General features: G+C 45.6%; 1 protein-coding gene and 1 long non-coding RNA gene across 2 annotated transcripts; one reads left to right on the forward strand and one right to left on the reverse strand.

Moving 5' to 3' along the window:
• The first annotated feature begins 3,082 nt into the window (after positions 1-3,082).
• cnstb (consortin, connexin sorting protein b) lies at positions 3,083-17,794 on the forward strand. The gene is made up of 11 exons (XM_037087040.1): positions 3,083-3,398; positions 5,396-5,910; positions 7,502-7,611; positions 10,050-10,080; positions 11,091-11,177; positions 11,267-11,378; positions 12,144-12,165; positions 12,253-12,322; positions 12,779-13,035; positions 16,031-16,175; positions 16,338-17,794. Exons 2-11 carry the CDS (start codon positions 5,823-5,825, stop codon positions 16,544-16,546), a joined length of 1,131 nt encoding a protein of 376 aa, XP_036942935.1. The 5' UTR covers positions 3,083-3,398; positions 5,396-5,822; the 3' UTR covers positions 16,547-17,794.
• Positions 12,884-13,985, reverse strand: LOC119012855. Its single transcript, XR_005072618.1, has 3 exons — positions 13,917-13,985; positions 13,134-13,370; positions 12,884-13,017 (listed from the first exon to the last, which is right to left on the reverse strand). It is a non-coding gene; the product is annotated as an uncharacterized LOC119012855 (long non-coding RNA).
• Positions 17,795-18,969: the final 1,175 nt, after the last annotated feature.

An 18,969-nucleotide genomic window follows, 5' to 3' on the forward strand; every position in this document is an offset into this window, starting at 1 on the left:
GCTCACGTGTGGTTATCAAACACGTGTAGTGGAGGCGTGACGCTTTATAGTTTAACAGTAAACTTCATATGATGACACAGGATTAACTGTCATCATACGACACAGGACTGGATCAGAACTCCAGTCGCAGCTCCTCATGTGAGAATCACAAGAACCAAAAACACAGACTAGTGAATAAATAATCAAGTTACAAGAGTTTTCGTGGTGGAGCGCTGAGGACGAGTTTCAGCCTGAAGCTGCTCAGTCGTCGATGATGCTGATGTACCTTTTGTCAGACGACAGCATCACTGCACCGAGAGCGTAAACTTCAAGCGTAGTGATCACCGAGCATCATCGCCTGCACATCAGACGACATAGACGCTAAAACAATACATCAAATATCTGTGAGAGAACACAGGCTGGCTGTAGTAAAAATGGCTCCTACAATCAGACAGATATCAGATGTCACTGCCAACAGAAACTCCACTGAGTGTTTGTACTTCAGAGGCCGCTGATCAATAGCCTTGCTGCTGAAACACATTAGGAAATGATTGGTCGCAGAATAAAATAATGTGGATTCTGCTCTCGGTGTAATGGAGCAGTAATTCAGTTAAAGGAATAACGTCATCGTGTCTGAGGAGCTCGCTGGGCCAATGAGAGAGGACGGACTGACGGACGGTAATCAATGGACAATGCCAGGATTTCTACCTGGATCGATGCATTTTAACATACGGAACACACACACACACACACACACACACACACACACACACACACACACTGGATGTCTGTTTTGTGAATCCTATTAATCAGCATGTTGTACGTCACTGTTAATAAACCACCGCGACTCTCAGTGATCTGTGTTTGTAAAACATTTGCAAAACTGTGAATCTTTGATTTACAAAAAAAATAAAGTGATCATGCAGCTGCTGCTCATATGTTGTGGTCAGAGTGTGCATTGTTATTGTGTATGTATGCATGTTCATGCAAGCGTGTGTGTGTATGTGTGTGTGTGTGTGTGTGTTGTGATGTATTACAACAATAAGAGCAGAATGAGTTCTCATGCAGTCGGCAGCGAGTGAAAAGGTAAAGAGAGCGAGCAGAGTCGAGCCCTAAAGCAACCCAATTATAGAGTCAGTTGCAGGGAAGAGAGATAAACTGGCAACACACACACACACACACACACACACACACACACACACACACACACACACACACACACACACACGTTTATCTTCTCTTTCTGCTCCACTTCCTCATTGTTCAGCCTCATTTTCAAGTTCCACAAACTTGAAGGCAGATGTGAAAACCACAGTCTTCCATTCATGAGGGAATGGGTAGCAACACACACACACACACACACACACACACACACACACACACACACACACACACACACACACACACACACACACACACACACACACACACACACACACAAAACATCTATTTTGGGATGAAGGTGTGGGATTAAATTTTAGGTTCACATGAGGAAACTATTTAAATGAGTATTTGTCTGGAGAGAAAGATATCAGAAAGAAGAGCTGTGTTGTTTATTTCTGCTGTGCTTCATTCAGCGCAGGTAGAGTTTGATGTCAGACTACATCTCATTTATTACAGTATTTATCATATTCATTACTTTAATATAAATTATGTATAGCAGCAAAACTCAAAGGACTCAGATGTCGTTTCATTTTTAAATCCTTGTATCTTGTAACAAGCTGTGATTTCAGTGGATTTGTCCATTTTGTACAGTTTCAGTGGGACGAACACAACAGATCATGTCTGGAGGGTCAAGTTTCACCGACCCACCTATAAGGCTGATGTTTAGAAGCTCTGGTAACCAGGTTTTGAAGACAGTGACAGGGTTGGCACCCTCACAGCCTTCCGGGAGCCCAACGAGCCGGATATTACACCGCTGGATTCTGTTCTCCAGGTCGGCAAACTCTCAGCGTCAGATAGCTTAGATCTGCAGCGTCCTCTTCAGTAACAGCTTCAGTAACTCGTGTTCAACGTTCAACGCGACTTCAAGCCGTTTCAACACTGTTTCAGTCTTTCTATCTAAAGAGGGTTCCACACCTTCCACACAGATTCTTTCCACCAAACTGTCATCGGCTGTGCTGGTGGAGCTGCCAGAAGACGACGGATTCTCTCCAAGTCTGCCAGATTTCGTGACGAGACGAGTGTTTTCTGAGTGCCAGGCTTGTTCATAGACCGCCCGAAGATAACGGCTCACATAAGCAACACGAACCCCACAAATACAAGCAAGGAAAGACGCCGAGCTGCAGGAGCACAGACAGAAAGCTGCTACTCCACCATCAGCGTCACGAGACCAACAGTCTGATCAGGTAAACGAGAGCGAGCGAGGTGTCGAGGCAGAAGATACGGAAGCATCTGCTGCAGCATCGTCCTCCAAACTCCACCTGAGACTTTTGTGTGTTAAACATCAACTCCCAGCTGTGGTGATGTGCCGGGTGGAAACTTATCTTATCACTAACTTATCTTCAGATGCTCGGGATCAGTTGTGATTAATCAGATCAAAACCAAAGTTTATCTTTGTGACTGCATCAGTTATTCGCCAGGTTGTAAAGGTCTAGTTTTTGTTTTATGAACTACAACCACAGTTTCTGTTTTACAGTCTCGTCTCATATTAATCTTGATGTGATTTATAAACAGTTGCTGAATCTAATCAGGAGATTTTTGAATCTCACTCTGTCACCAGCACCGGAGTGGAAATCTCTCTAACACACAGTCTCTGTGTCCGAGCGTTGCACTGATGCATAAATGATATTTCCTCAACATAAAATGGCTCCTGCAGGACATCTTGTCCCAACTTCTGCTTTCTCTTCAGTTTCTCGGTCTCAGTGAGTCACAGTCTCTCAGTTTCTACACAGATTCCTGTGTGAAGCTGATGATTAGCTTGATGAGGCTTGTTTCAGAGAAGGTGGTGCTGACAGTGGATCCTGAGGAGCATCCAGCTCTGCTGTCAGGACCGCCTGTGGTGCCTCACATGGATCTGATCACTCTAACGCTTTTTCTCTTCTATAACACTTATGTAACACCAACAATAACAACGCACAGACCGTGTTTATTCTCACTCTTTCCCTTGTAATCCGGTGTACGGTTCATCAGCTTAACACCCCCCAGCATCATATGACCAGCTCGCTCCTGTTACATAACCTGAGCAGCCAGTGCGACACAGCTGCCAGCAGATGGCAGCATCCGCCACACACCAGCCCGACATGGAGGGATGGATATATATATTTTGCACTGAGGAGGAGGAGGTGAAGCAGAAAAATCCCCGGATCGGACCGTAAACAAGAAGCATGAGAGAGAGAGAGAGAGCAGACGGACAGATGACAGACTGAAGCTTCATGACGCGGAGGAGGACAAACACCATCACACGACATCATCCAGCGGTGAGTGCGCGTCTCCATCCTCCGTCCTGTGGCGTGCGTGCGCGTGTGTGTGTGTGTGTGTGTGTGTGTGTGCTCTGAGGGATGATGTGACATTTACCTCTCATGCAGTTTGGTACCGAGAGGTTTGCGTGTCTGTCCGCATCACCGGAGGGAACTGGAACACCCTCACAGCGGATTTAAGATGGATGCGCAGGAAAATAAAACACAGTTGGTGGTGAATGTTCCAGAGACTGTCAGCTGCAGCCCGAGCTGCTCTGCTCGACTCTCAGCACTCACTGGAAACACTTCATTGATCATGTAAACGGTCCCACAGTGGATGGACGCGTCAGCAGCTCGCTGGTGATGCACATGTGCACTTTGCGTAACCTGGACGCGCGCACACGCACGCACGCACGCTCACCCAGTTGTGTGCCATGTTTCTTCTTCTTCTCTTTTATAAAGAGATCACATGGTGATGACTCTCAGGTTCACACTCTCATCAGGGGGTCCTGGCAGAAAAAGGTTTACATGCTTTAATTTACAGTAATCACATTATTTTTCTCAGCAGGACACTTTCTCCCGTCCTGTCATCGTCCTCTGTCCTCTCTGGACTCTGACCACAGCAGCAGAACTGAACATGGACGAGACAGTTTGGACTCACTGAGCCTGGAGGATGCTAAAACTGCTTTCACTTGTTTTGTTTTTTCTGATGGGAAGAAGAAGAAGAAGGAGCCGACCAGTTGAACTTCTCTGCACCACAGAGCCACAGAGGCCTTTTCGTTAGGAAAGTGATAGATGCCAGTCAGGCTGAGTCGGGCAGGTCCTGCAAGAAAGGCAGAGCTAAGCTGACTGTCTCAGTATCTTCTATTAGTCCAGCTAAACCTGCTCCGCTCTGCTACCTGCCTGTCATAAAGGAACGACTCCCTGAAAGCATCATAAAAATAACTAAAAAACCTTAATCACATCTCTGAAAAATACGCAGCAGTAACATATCGTACATGCAAAGCAGAGGAAAGACTCAAAGTGTTTATAAAGTACTGATGTAGAAGTGTCCACAGCATGTAGTGGTTCACAGGAGGAACCTCACCATGTAAAAACTGACCCAGAACTGTCAGAGTGTTTTAGATCAAACCCACGCAGCCTCTCGTCCTCCTGCTTCATCCTTCGTTTTATGCTACACATCCTGTGAGTCACTCGCAGCTCCCAGCGTTTGTACTTAATGTCACATTCCATGTTGCTGAATTCGCAGCGTTCATGTGACTTCTAACATGCCGTGTGAACGTCTCGCATCACATGGGACCACTCAGGCTGAAAATGTAGGTTTCATGAGGTGGAAATATAGATTTATGTTCAGCGTGTCAGCCGCTGCTGTCCGTCCTCTACTGAGAGAGGAAGCCATGTTTTAATAAGATTGTGTTTTAAAAAATGCACCACTACAACAGGACAGATGGATGCAGGTGGAGAGAGTCTCTGAGGACACAGTGCTGTGTGTAGGTCAGGATCAGAGCAGCCTTTTGTCCACAGCTGCAGGTACTCCCCTCATGAACCTGCGGTGAGAAACTCAATCCTGAACCCCGTTCGTCTGGATAAAAAACATCAGCTGCAGGCCGACAGAGATGCTCAAGACTCTTCTTCATGCAATACATAATATATGATGAGATATCTGAAGGGCTGAAAGTTTTTAGCTGCTGAGATTTAGGAGATATAAAGATGTTTGTACAACAGTATCCAGCCTCACCGAGCTGCTGACGTGGCTGAACACTGTTACAGGATACAGAAGCAGCGCAGTCTGTCTGCAGTGGAACATCCACACTGATGCTGCCATGTTATTTTCAGACTGGGGTTTGTTCAGACTGGAGCACTCCACCATGCCTCGATGGGCAGTCATGGTTCAGACACAAAGACGACCCTTTCACTCAGTGACATAACGCCCATTTACATCATCTCCTCTTTGCATTCAGACTGGCCTCTGCTCTGCTCAACATTTCTTAATATGTCCCTGTTTTTTCTCCTGACAGCTTCCCGAGGACGAGGACAAACAGGCTGCAGTGATTCTTTAGAGGACAGCGGACGTTTGTCAGGATCTTAGAACATCCTCCTCCACAGCCGGGCCTTCACAGACTATGTTGGAGACACTTCAGATCTCCTTTTTTTTCTTGACCACCCAGGAGAGGCCATGGCGGATTAAATCACATGCTCCGTCAAGAGTGATCACAAACCAAACCTGCAGAGACCTCCAGCGCTCAGGACGCCCTTGAATCCTTTCTGGGAGCCCAGAAAGTAGTTTGCTTATCTCAGTCGAAGGAAGCGCTCTGATAAAACAGAAACAATTCATGTGTTTTCAGTGAGGGTCTGACAAAAACAACGGGAGCTCCAGCCACGGCCCATTGGAGGGTCTCAGACAAACTTTTGGGGAAGGAGGCGACCGCTGCGGTGGCCGAGGTGATGGGTAACAAGAACGCCGTCCCGCTGAAAGGTCCCGACGCTGAGACGACACATGAGCAGGATGGCGTGTGCATCGACAGTGTGACAGGTGAAACACTTCTCTACACTTTATTTTCTAACTTATATACGACCGCTTTGTGCTTTCCATGTTTCTGCACCTCAGTGTGTCTCTCAAAGGTGGTTTATCTTCCCTAAAACAACCCTAGACTGACTTCACTGATCTCATCACAATAAGCAGAGACACAGTGGAAAGATAACACACATGATTCTGCCAATAACTCACAGCTGATCGTCCATCTGTGGACCACAAACTGACGAGTACGCCGGGAAGAAAGCTTGAGATGATCAGGATGATTTTAAGCTGTGAGGAAGCCGGAGCCGGGACTGTTGGATGCGTGCAGAGCGCTATAGGCTACATCTGCAGCTGGAGGTTATGCAAGATTTGCAGCGGACGGCTTCAGCTAACAGTGACTCAGTTGTCACAGTGTCGGCTGCAGGCAGCTTGGCCGTCAGTTAGCTTTAGCATCTACCAAGTGTGTGTGGCCTTTATCAGCCCAGCTGTAGCCTCTGTTCACTGGCCACCAGAAGGTTTTTCAGCTGATTTCGGAGTGATTGTGATTTGATTTAAAACGCTCTCATGGTTTGGCTCCTCTGTCAGCCAGAGCCTCTGATCCTCAGGCTGTTCCTGAGTCCTGGCTGGAGACTGACAGCAGTCAGGCTCTCGCTGTCAGGAACTCAGCCTGTCCTCAGCTCGGGAACTCCCTGCAGGAAGATCTGAACTGACACTGAAGCAGTCTTTAATGATTGGCCAGGTGTTTCTCTCTCTGTCTGTAGACGTGTTAGCCATTAGCATCACAGCTGTGGAGGACAGGGTCACTAAGGAGTCGAAGGAGCATCTGAGGTTGTTTACGCTCCCGTCTCACTTGTATTAGGTTGTAGATCACTGTGTCACACTCCCAGTCACTCCCGTCCACTCTACTGCAGCTGGTAATGTGTTCACCCTGTGTGTCTGAGGACCGATCGTCAGTGTGATACTGTTACAACTGTGCAAGATGCAGTAGACAGATAAAATGCCAAGCCTGCCATAAGGACTGGTAACAGGGAAACAGCTGTCCTGGCTGAGCCTCACAGCAGCTCTAATTATTATTCACAACGATTCATTAATATGTGGCGTCTCATTTGTTTGATTTGCACTAAAACCAAAGAATAAAAATGAACGTGTCTGGTTCTTGTGGGGTTCATGAGTCCGGTTGTCAAGATGAGTTTGTTTGTTTGTGGTAACCAGGAGAGAGACCAAGGATGCTTGGATGCCCTGTGGGAAGAGTCAGGTTAGCTCCTGTTTCCAGTCTCCATGCTAAGCTAAGCTAAACTATGCTAAGCTGTTAGCTTTAAGACAGATGTAACTGTCCCCATGATTTCCCTCCTCTAACATACAGAGGAGAACCGCAGGGATTTAATGTGGCACCTCTTTCATCTGTAAAACACAGATCGAAGAAGAATACCAACAAATACGAGATCCTACAAATCAGAATGACATCAGGTTCTCACCGACTGATCACATGAACTGAAATGCTGAGCAGGATCACAGCAGTAAAGAAACTGGGATCAGAACGTACAAACTGTCCCAAACATTAGGTGTGTTTCATTCTTGGTGTTTGTTTGCGTTGTGTGTTTCCCAGGAAGTGTCTCTGGAGATGGACTGCCGGGCCCGAGCCCAGAGCTGCTGGCCTCCCTGCAGTCGCTCAGAGAGAACAGCGACTACACACTGCTGCCACACTCGCTGCACCAGGTGTGTGTGTGTGTGTGTGTGTGTGTGTGTGTGTGTGTGTGTGTGTGTGTGTGTGTGTGTGTGTGTGTGTTCTTCTTCTCTCATATCCAGAGGGAATATGAGTCTTTATTTAGTCCGACAGAAAGGCTTCGTGTGTGGGTGTGTCTGCATCTACGTTTGTTTTTGAGTTTCTTTATGCTTACATCCACTGTGTGTGTGTGTGTGTGTGTGTGTGTGTGTGTTTGGCAGTACTCCTGTGTGATCTGATCCCTGAGTGTGTTTTCTCCCTGAGCTGAGACAAATATAACAAATCTCTGAGCTGGTGTTTCCCAGTCGTGTCAGAAAAGCTTGTTAGGGCATGAAAATGCACCGACACAGCTCGGGTTATAATTTAAGAAACTCAAACACTCAAAAAACACCCAAATTCTTAGACAAGTAATAGTAACTTTCCCTGGTAACTAGTTACTTTTATGGTGGAGTAATTCATTTACTAACTCAGTTACATTTTGGGGGAAGTAACTTGTAACTTACTTTTTAAAAGTAAGTCGCCCACCACACTGAACACACTCCAGTTCACAACATGGTGTCTGATCGATGGATTTGGTCTGAATGCAGCCAGCAGAATTCACTCAAGGAGGAAATGTGTTCAGCTGATCTACTCGGCCGCTGTGGGGATTTGAACTGACAACCCTTTGCTCCTCACACTTACTCATGCAACAACGGCTTCAAATACTGAAAAAGGAAAGGAGAGTGCAAATATTCATTCGACAACAGCAGCTGCGTCACGGTTCTGGTGATCAGAGGAATCGCTGTAATAAATACGGTCCATTTATTAGGAATCTGTGAGTGCTGCAGCCGTCGGCTCGCTGAGAAGAGACAGGGTCAGAGTTTCACTCGAGGGTCCATGTTTGGTCATATTTGAACTGGATACATTTCACAGCCTGAATCCATTTGTTAAATACCAAACATACCCAAAAGAAAAAGTCAAGAACATGAACCAAAGCAGCAGAAGAGTGTCTGTGTAGCTTTAACATGTAATTACTGTCCGGAGGTTTGCACGCCTGCTCCTGGTCAAACATGATTTCTAACTATGTTTACACGGCTTCATTTTAAAGTCCAAGTGAAGTTTTCAACCAACACTGGCACTTAAGAGTCGGAGCTGATTTGAAAAAGATGCAGAGTGAGCAGAATGATGGAGGATATTTATACTGTCTGATCATATATCAGCCGACTTAATAACACAAGTGATCAGTTCAGTCCACAGATGTCAGTTCCTTCAAACATACAGGGTTCATACGTATGTACATGCAGTGGATACAGATGTGGTCAGACCTGAGCAGAGATGAGACACGCCTTTATTTTGAAATTCGTTTTGCGTCCGTGCTCAGCTGTTTTCCAACAGAGATTTGTTTTTATTAAAGACAACAGACAGACCGTTGATAAAATAATATCTCCAACTGTCAAATCATGTTTTAGTTGCTTTTTGTGAGTTGATATAAATGTAACTGATTGTGTTAAATGGAGATATGACATCATCTCATATCGATCGCAGGCTCCTGTAACCAGTCCAATCGAAAATCGTGGCAGACTTTGTGATATTGACAAATATCGTATCGTACTGAAACACCACTGCTGATCACTTCAAGTATTACTCTGCTGTTTCTGTGACACAGCGCTTACTAGCTTAAAAATGCACGTTACGTTTGTGGACTCAGCAGCTGAACACTTGTCTTCTTAAGCGAATATCTCAGACTCATCGGGGACGGGAAATCTTGACCGTCGGCAGCCTAAACCAGGTTCCGTTACGCTGCAGTTTCCTGACATCAGACTCTGTGTATTTCCAGGGAAACTGAGATAATAGAAGTGACCTTCCTCTCAACATGAATGCAGTTTGATCATCTGTTTTATCTTGTTGGTAACAGATGCATGATGTCACATATGAGGGTGAGCTTTTCCATCATTAATGGCACAACTTCAAGTGTTATATTGACAAATTAATCATTCTACGTGATAGAACAAAGTCCCGCTCAGCTCTGAGAAGTTACAATGAGCATTTCTCTACAGTGTGTTGTAGGCGTGTTGACGATCTAGAAAACAGTCTGCAGATTAATCCATTAGTTGCACATTATTACAGAAGAATGTCTGAGGAGGCGAAACTTTCTGGACTCTTAACAAGCTGAAACAAGAGACACGTTAATCCAGACCGTGAGTGGTTGCATGTGACTTCGTGTCTGACAGGGCGTCTGCGTGGCTCCGCGCCGTCATGTGATCTTCATCTTGAAAGGAATTTGTTGAATTTAACCAAAAAAATAAAACATCTACGTTTGCTCGAAAAGCCTAATTAACACAGCAGCGACTCAAACACACTTCTGAGTCACTGAGTTACAGTTCTGTTGTACAGTTCTGTGGATCAAATCATCGTTCTACCTCCTGTTGACTCAGTTATCTTTGTGTTTCAGATCGCAGAGGCCTACTCGCTCAAAGAGGACTGTATCCTTTCAAGTGACCCGATCTCTTCTGTCTTTATGTCCTGTGATATTTGCCAGCCATGACCGGACTCACACATGTGATGATGAAGAAAGATCTGCAGCCTGGCATCAGAGGCCTGTGCTGGTCTGATGAAGGCCAAGTCATAATATTCAGCTATATGAGAAAGGCAACAAGTTACTCAGTGGTTGTCTGGAGGTCTTTCCTGCTATCTGTCCTTGTTGTTTCTACTCGTGCATCAGCCTCTCTGTCGCTGGGTGTTCCCCATACTTTGGCTGAGAGCCCTGAAGGCTCGTTTCTGCCCGGTAACAGCTGTCTTCCTGTGTTGCAGCACGGACGACTGTGTGTGTTGTGTGTTTACGTCCAAAGGAGAATGTGAGAGGGCTTAATGTGACGGGAAGGAGGATTTGTGAAGGAGGGCAATAAAAAAAAAAAGATGTACAGAGACTAAAGCAGCGCAGAGAGACGTGTTTGTAGGTGGTTTGTAAGTCGGAGCCAAAAGAGGAAACCAAGACAGGGGAGAGGTTGAAGGGTTGATGGTGCAGAGCACAAGAACACACAAGAGCAGCGTGGCCATGTACCGCCAGGACGGGCGGAAACTGGATCTTAGAACATCTGGCAGCAGGTTGAGAGAAAACCAGAGCTGATGAGCTGCAGGTGTGTGCTAGAGGCACAGGTAGGCCCCGCCCACACAGGCCACGCCTCTGAGGATTTGTAGCCTTCACTACGTCCTGTGTTTGTATCGTAACACCTATTCTGAACTTCTTAAATGTCGCTGCTGACATTTAAACCAAGTAAACAGACTAAACCGAGATGAAAACACAAAACTATAATAACTCCGACTGTTTGTAAAGGGCAGAAGGAAAAAGTGGATGTAACATTTTAATTCTAATCCTCGACTTTGATTCTATATTTCGTTGGTTTCTTTTTGAATGATGCGCCAGACTCAGGATCGTCTCGACTGCAGCCGACCTGATTTGTGGTTGGTGTCTTTAACTGCTGATGCTCATCAGACCAGTGGGCCATCCAGTTCCTACAGCTGGAGAAGCTCTACCACGAACGGCTGCTGTCCAACCTCGCCGCCCTACAGGACAACTGGGGTACTGCAGCGCCTCTGTTTCTTCCCTCTGTACAGTTTTATCAGCGCTCAAACTCTGAGTGTAACTCTGTGAAATGTGCGTGTTTCCAGAGAGCCAGTGGAGAGAGAGGAAGAACGCCGGGAGCAGTGTGCCTGCTGAGACGGACGGCGTCAGTCAGAAACACATCGAGATCCTGAGCCAGATCTGCAGCACGCACCTCAGGTACACCTGACACAGCACCACGGGATCATCACATGAACTCAAAGTGCTCTGCACGGCCGGAGATAAACAGGAGAGAGCCTGAACTCATACACAAGTCCTGAATTCTCTCTTCCTTTGAGAAAGCTTAAACTCAGATTTTGCCATCAAACATATATTTATTAATGTTTCCCACACGTCAGTTCATCCACTGTGAAGCGGCTCAGCTTCTCATCTCGTGCTGTTTCCTCCCATCGCCTCATCGCTGTCAGACAGAAACCTTTTAGCGCCCATTTTCCTTCACTGTGATCGACCTCCATCTCTGTCTCCCATGTGGACACACTGAGGAGTCACGTAATGCATGAAGATTCACCGAGGATACAGACACGCGCGGGACTGACTGGAAAAAAGATCTAAGCAAATCTATATTTCTGACAGGGCATTTCTGCAGGAGAGCGATTTCCTCGCAGACTCAGACAAATACTGCATGTCTGCGGGCCAGACGCTGTTGTGTCCCACCTTTCCTGGGACTGTCTTGGTATGTTATTGCAGCCCGCGGACATTCGGCGCAGGTGGATTTGATTTGTGAGAGCAGATGTCTGCAGAATATTGTTTCATTTACAAGAGCGGGCAAAAAACATTCATAACACATGGAAACCAACACCAGTAGAAAACAACATGATTAAGGAAATTAAGTCACAACTGTCTCTTCCTCTCCCTCTTTCCTCTTCCTCCTCCTGCCGTCTTCACTTTCCTTTGTCTCGATCTGTCCTTTATCTCATCTCTCAGACCGACTGTCGGCGTCGAACAGGTAAGACATCTAAACCTTCCCTCTCTATTTTGACCTTTGCTCCATCCGTGATCATTTATCCTGCGTATCCTGTGCTTGATTCGACAGAGCACGCCGAACGCAACGCTGACAAACATCCGGAGCAAGAGCGAGACGCTGCAGTCCTGTCGTGATGAAGGTAAAACACATCTGACTTACAGCAGAATATGACAAAGTGGTGACGTTGATATAAAAAAGGTCAGAGGTCAACGTCACTGTGACATCATCATATTCTCTGGTGCACAGAGGCCTTCGACCGTGAAGCTGCAGGCTGATCTAACTGTTCTTGATACAATACGTTCATATATTAAACAGCACTTAATCGCTTGAAATGTGATGGATGGTCAGGTTTTCTTTTTCTATTCCTCCATCATCTATTCTGCCTGTTGATCAGTAACTGAAGGCCGATGTCTGATTTTTTTCATCACTTATATGAGTAAACTTCCAAATCTTTAACCGTGGTACCGTCAGTGCCGTGACCCACTAATCCTCAGACACATGAGGCTGCACAGAGCTTCTATCAGTACACAGTTCACATACACGAAGTGATAATCCATAATCAATAACTCTGTGTCCCGTTTCACCTGCATTCCAGCTGACAAGCCTGATGCAGCGCACCAGGGCGACGAACAGGAGCCTCCTGTACTACGGACAAGACATCAGGAGAGGGGTGAGGAGGACGAGGAGGGAGGTGAGGAACAGACGTATGAGGAAGGACAGGAGGTAGAAGAGGAGGAGGAGGAGGAGCCGTGTGAGGAGACGCCCGAGGAGGAGGAGGTGAAGGTGGAGTGGCCGACAGGAGTCCCCCAGGCTTCAGACAAGGACCTGGCCAAGCTGTCCAACACAGAGGGGGTAAGAACACACGATACAAATACAATCACAAACAGACAGAGTTACAGGACGGGTATGAATATCTTGTCCGTCCTCTCCCTGATCTCCTCTGTGTTTACCGCCTGTTGCACTTCCCGCCTGCAGAAAGAACGACTGTGTGTGTCGAGGTCGTACTCTGACACGCCCACAAATGATCTCTGCGGTCTCCTCGGTGAGATCATCGCCTACTCCTCTGTTTTCCAAAAACCTCCACCCATGTCCGCTGGTGTGTTCTGACACTTGGGATGTCCACCAGGCCAGATGACCGAGCCCCTGCCAGAGGCTCGTGTCCTGAGCTGGAGGGGTCGGGCTTCATCCTGGAGGTGGAGATGAAATCAGAGTTATACCAAAAACAATCAGAACAGGCTGAAGGCTTCAAGATCATGGCTGTTATATAATCCAGTGGAGGTTTAAACAGGCGGGACCAATTTAACATGCAATGAAAACACTGAGTCTCATTTCATGAGGGTTTTTTTTATTTTCTACTTCTCTTTTTCAGTCACTGCTGCAGAAACACAATCTGTGTGGCTTGATATGTAATTCAAAACATACGTAGCAGCGACGCTCAGTTCTGGAAAAACTTTATGGCTTAATGTTCATCAAAATGTGAAAGTTCAGTCATCATCTGAGGTTTTGTTGTCCAGGAAACATTTCTGGAGCTTCAGAGTAAAATGGTGTCGCCGCATTATAACAACTAAAGTAGATGGAGACTTGATTTTAAAATCTGAGTCTCCAGAAGCTCTGAGATCAAAACTGATTTTAAAAGACGTTATTTTGGGGTTTTTCATTTACTATAACTTCTTCACAATAAAAGCGCCCTGTTATTTAGTCATTTCAAAGGTTTTATTATGAAGCAGCATTACAGGAAGTGAGACAGGAGCTTGTCACCGGTTGGCTGCAGCGAGACGTCACCGCGGCTCAGACAAACTGCTGGAAACAGGAAAAAAAGCATCAACTGAAATAATGATGACATTCAAAAGTTTGTCCTCCATTTGTACTCTCAGGACACACTGTGATGTCACAAAGTCGTGACTACACTGACGAGGTGTTTCAGGACCAGAGTTCTCTGTGGGAGAAAGCAGCTTCTGTTAGCAGACTGTGACCTTTAAGACATTTAAGACCGTTTGCCTGAACGAGAAACGTCTGAAGGAAAAGTCTTTATTTCTAACTTGACAGCTGCTCACTGTAGAGCTCTTAAACTAAACTTGATATCAAATATTTTAACATCATCATCAAATCAGAGCCGAGCATAAAAACACTGTTAATGTGGATGATTTACTATGTGAATTTAAAATAGTACCTGAAGCAAACAGGAATGATTTCCTGCACTGTCGACTGAATTATTGTGACAAAAACACACATAATAACACAACTTTGTTTCATGGCATTACTGAAGTAACACTCAGCATATATTAAAGGACTCCAGCAGCTGTATCGCTCAGAGAGAATATCGTCCGATCGTCATTGGCTTTAGATTTAGAAATCTGAATTATTTGCTCTCGCTGTCATTTCACAGTCTGCCTCAAGAGTTTTCTGGAACTGTCACGCAGGCAGAAACAGGAACCGAATGCAGACAAAAGGCCGGTGGATTCAACAGAAAAGAGCGAGATTTAATGAAAACTGATCATTAGTCCACAGAATCCAGGAAGCAAACAGACGAGTAACAAAAAATCTGGCAAACGAAAGGACGAAGGAACGCAGGATAACAGGAGTTACGTGAGGATGAGAGCTGAACAGACGGAGGAACAAAGAGTGAGGGAACAACACAGACTTCAGAACAAACTGACCTGATGAGGGAGATGAGGTGCAGGTGTGAAGGAGGAGGAGGAACTCAGGTGACAGGGCGGGGCTACTGAATCAGACTGAGCACAGGTGTGGAGGGAAAAACCAGGCTGCTGAGGAGCACCAGAAGACAGGAAGGAGGGAGAAAGACAGCACAGAACCAGGAAACATAAAACACTCACACACAATGAAACCAAAACAACAGGACCTGGACCAGAACCAGGCTGTCACGACCTCCAGGGGTTCTGACGGTGCCTCTGTGCAGATGTGACTGAAGGAGGCGACCGGTGCGTGACTCGTCATGCTGTTGACCCACTGACCTCGATGGATGATTGACCTGTGATGGCAGCAGATGATGCCGGCAGCTCGACATACGACCGAGCTGCGTGTTACTGTTTCTGCCCTGTGGTTTGTGTGCAGATTATGATCAGGTCAAAAGGTTTTCATCAGGGTGGGTGTTGTTGTAAAGCTCTGCAGGGGGAGTTGCTCTCACTGCTGACCTCTGCTGACCGTGTTGTGTAACTGCAGCTCTGAACTCGCCTCCATGACGATGCACAGCTGAGACACACCAGTTGGCCTGCTGTGTCTCTCCAATATAACAGAATAAATAGTTGTGTTGTGTTGTTGCACCTGTGCGTCCTCAGCCAAGCTTTCTGTGGCTCCTCTCCGGTTGGTCGTCTGTCGTCTGATACCAACAACACAGTGTGAGTCAGTCTGCAGCCTGCTCACTCCTCACCGCTGATCATCTTACAGGATGTAGCTCGTTTTATTCTGTGGTTTTATTCCCCTGATTTAAAACAAGGTGACTGCAGGTGTACTTTTGGGCCTCACTGCTTCCCAGAGATCCAGTGTGGCCTGTGTGACCTCAGTCAGTTGGAAGCTTTGCCTCAGTAACATTTAACACTGTTGATTTGTCTGTTTTATGGCACTTTTGGCATCATGTCACATGTTGGATGTTAATTTTAAGATGGTGCAGATGGAGACTGAGGATGATGATAATGGCTGAGTCAAAAGCTTGTAGTTTGATTTCTTGCAGTGAAACTGTGGTTTGTTACGACCTTTAGCATCATGTACATAACAACGCAGGTTTTAAACAAACCTTTACTGATAGAATATTACCACAACATTTTACAGATCCAACAGCCTGGTTGAACAGAGAGAAGAGGAAACATTAATGTTTCTGTGTCTCCTTCAGAGTTCCTCCCCAGACGGTCTGGTCTCCATCCTGAAGAGGAGGAGAGCGTCGCTGGACGGTTTGCCTCCTCCGAGCAACGACGTGACCAAACAGAACTCCAAACGCAAAGTTCGCTTCAGCGAGCCGGAGGACGGCATCGAGCAAGGTGCACTTTAACTCATCCAGAACCTTCAAAGTGCATGTTTGACACCATCAGACTGTCACACAGCTTCTTATCTGTGTTCATTTCTCAGCATCCTCAGAAAATGAAGGCTTACTCTACTGAATGAATGAATAAATACCACGTTCGTCCTCTTCTCTGTTGCAGACGAGGTGGGTGGAGACTCCTGCCTGATCCTGCTCCTGCTGTGTGTGGTTACCGTGGTGATCAGCATCGGTGGGACCGCCTTGTACTGCACCCTGGTGGACACTTACTCCAACATTTGCACCGACTTCACTCACAACGTCGACTTCTACGTCACAAACGTACGGAGGTTCTTGGAAGGGCTGGGACGCTGGCTGCCCCTCCGGACTTAGTCTGAGTCGTCTGGCGCTCCAGACGTCGGCGCTGTAACGGACCGTGTTCTGTAAAACAGCGAGTAGTTCCTGAGCAGAACGAGTCAACGTGACTGGTGCACCGAGTCATTCGGATCACTGCCAATCCAAGATTTATATAAAAGTAAAAGGTGCTGGCAGCACAACAAACAGTCAGAGCTGTCAGCGTGCATGTTGTGGGATCAGACCTCTCTTTGTGTGGACGTTTCATCTCAAGTTGAAGCTCACAGACAGCAGACCAATATGAATAACTTAACAGAAGACGTGTTTCATGTGTTTCTCTCATGTTTGTAGCAGTCGTAGCCGCCTATACATTCCTCCTGTGTGACCTTTTTCTTTAGAGAGAAGCTGTCGATAGTCGTTGAGATTGTACGTATGTGTGTGTTTTTGATCATCAGTGGGCAAAATGATTTATTCTGTTCCCCCTTTTAAATGAATTTGAACATAATCTTCTTTTCCTGTTGACCTCTCTGTACACCTACTGTATATAAGATAAGAACAAACAAAGATTTATATTATTTTGAAGAACCCTGACTGTGTATACATGAGCCTGATGTTTTACCTCGGTTACTTTTAACATTCCTCTCACCATCTTAATATGAAGAAGCATTGAACTGTGTGTGATACCAGTAAATGTATGATTAAAAACAAAGCACAACACCATGAAACAGTCTGCATGAATGATGCAGGACGAGCCGACCAGCTGGTAACACAGTACCTGTCAGCGTGGTCATCACGGTCATCAGTATGTGATACAGCACTTTAACAGCCGCGCCACAAACTCAGGCACTTCCTCTGTATTTATACTGCCGGTGCTCCATGTGTTCACGTTCACCCTGAGGTGTGCGACCCTAAAAGTCCCGTTCTACATGTGGATTAACGATCGTGTCCGGTCTCCTCCTGCAGCGGAGGACACGGCGACATCATGACAGCATGAACCTGTTACAGAGAGAAGACTCGTCTGGATGGTTTATATCTCTGGTGAATGTTCACATGTTGATTCACACCAGCTCTCACTGACCCAGTGGGTTAAATGCACAATCCAGACATTTCTTTTTATAAGCATCAGCAGTCTGATACCCAGCGTACATGCTGTCTGTCTCTGTATCGTGTTGTCCAAAAGCAGAAGAGCCTTCTGGTCCTAACAGTTGTGTTTACTGTCTGGAACAAGTGACACTACATGAAATAAATAAATGCCTGTTAACAATCCATTTTACTGAAACAGAGAAAACCAAATGAGATCAGCATGTTCCTTTTTACTACCACTGCCTTGTATCGATGTTTTACTGAGTCTGACAAATTATAATTTTCCATATTGTTCATCAATCAACATTTTAATGTTTTTAATATTTATGTTCATTTGTGTCCACGAGGGAATATAAAAAATGTTGATAACAATAATTTGCCATTGTGTTTTTTTTTGTCAAGGCTCCTGATTTGAACTGTTTCTTGGTGTCTGAAAATAGTTTCTCATCTCTGAATGAAAGATGTGATTGTGACACCATGGCCACCATTTCTCCAGGTGTAACATCCACACCTTGCCACCAGGTGTCACTGTACATCACAGAATCAGCCACCATGTTATCCTGCTGCAGTCATGACAGTGTGGGTACAGAGTCACTTTCTTCTGGCTCCACAGTTAATCTACATTTGTGGGTAATAAAAGTTCTTTTACTTCATTTTTTACAAGAAGTCCAAAATTTAACCGTTACTGTAAATGTACAGGACAGGAATTTTATGACGTCATCAGACTAAACAAACAGATGGAATTATTGTTGCAGCTGGTGATTTTACTGAAACAGACCTCAGACCTGTTATAAGTAATATCCTTGATCATGTTTCTGGCAGCTACAAAGTCCTCTCTTGTACGTACTGACTGATATTTCCCTGTTAGTTGTGCCTGTTTACTTCCAGCTGATCTAAAGGGTCAAACATCAGTAAACTCTGTTCAGACGTGGACAGGTGAAGCTTCAGCAGCTCTGCAGGAGGTGAGCGATTAATCCAGAGCCAGAAATGTTGCCTCCAGTCCTAAAAACCTGCCCTGTCCAGGCTTTCACCCCGTCCTTCACACAGACTCAGGGTCAGCCAACCATCTTCTCTCACTTATAATGTGTGTTTTCATCTTTTTTAATGCTTTCTATTTAATATTGTGCAACCATTGACCATCACAGCTGTTATGGTACTTTTGGTTTTAGTTATTAAGTTAATTATTAATCAGAGATACAAACTGACAGTTTAGAACCTTTTTATGAGACTGACTTAGTTTTCTGTTCCCTTCTTTAAGGGCGGTGCCCCGAGGTGATCTAATGCCAACTGGATCTCATTATTTATCATAATTAATAATGATCCCTGATAATCATTCATTATTAGTGATACCTGAATGTAACCCAAAACTATCTGTTTAT

The sequence above is a fragment of the Acanthopagrus latus genome, chromosome 22, assembly GCF_904848185.1.
Source record: "Acanthopagrus latus isolate v.2019 chromosome 22, fAcaLat1.1, whole genome shotgun sequence".
NCBI classification, from domain to species: Eukaryota; Metazoa; Chordata; class Actinopteri; order Spariformes; family Sparidae; genus Acanthopagrus; species Acanthopagrus latus.

Excerpts from the sequence above, each read along its gene's own strand:
- cnstb (XM_037087040.1), top strand. The coding sequence starts at position 5,823 with ATGGGTAACAAGAACGCCGTCCCGCTGAAAGGTCCCGACGCTGAGACG. Across the intron at positions 7,612-10,049 it reads TGCCACACTCGCTGCACCAG|ATCGCAGAGGCCTACTCGCT; the intron begins GTGTGTGTGTGT and ends TTTGTGTTTCAG. Across the intron at positions 13,036-16,030 it reads AGCTGTCCAACACAGAGGGG|AGTTCCTCCCCAGACGGTCT; the intron begins GTAAGAACACAC and ends TGTCTCCTTCAG.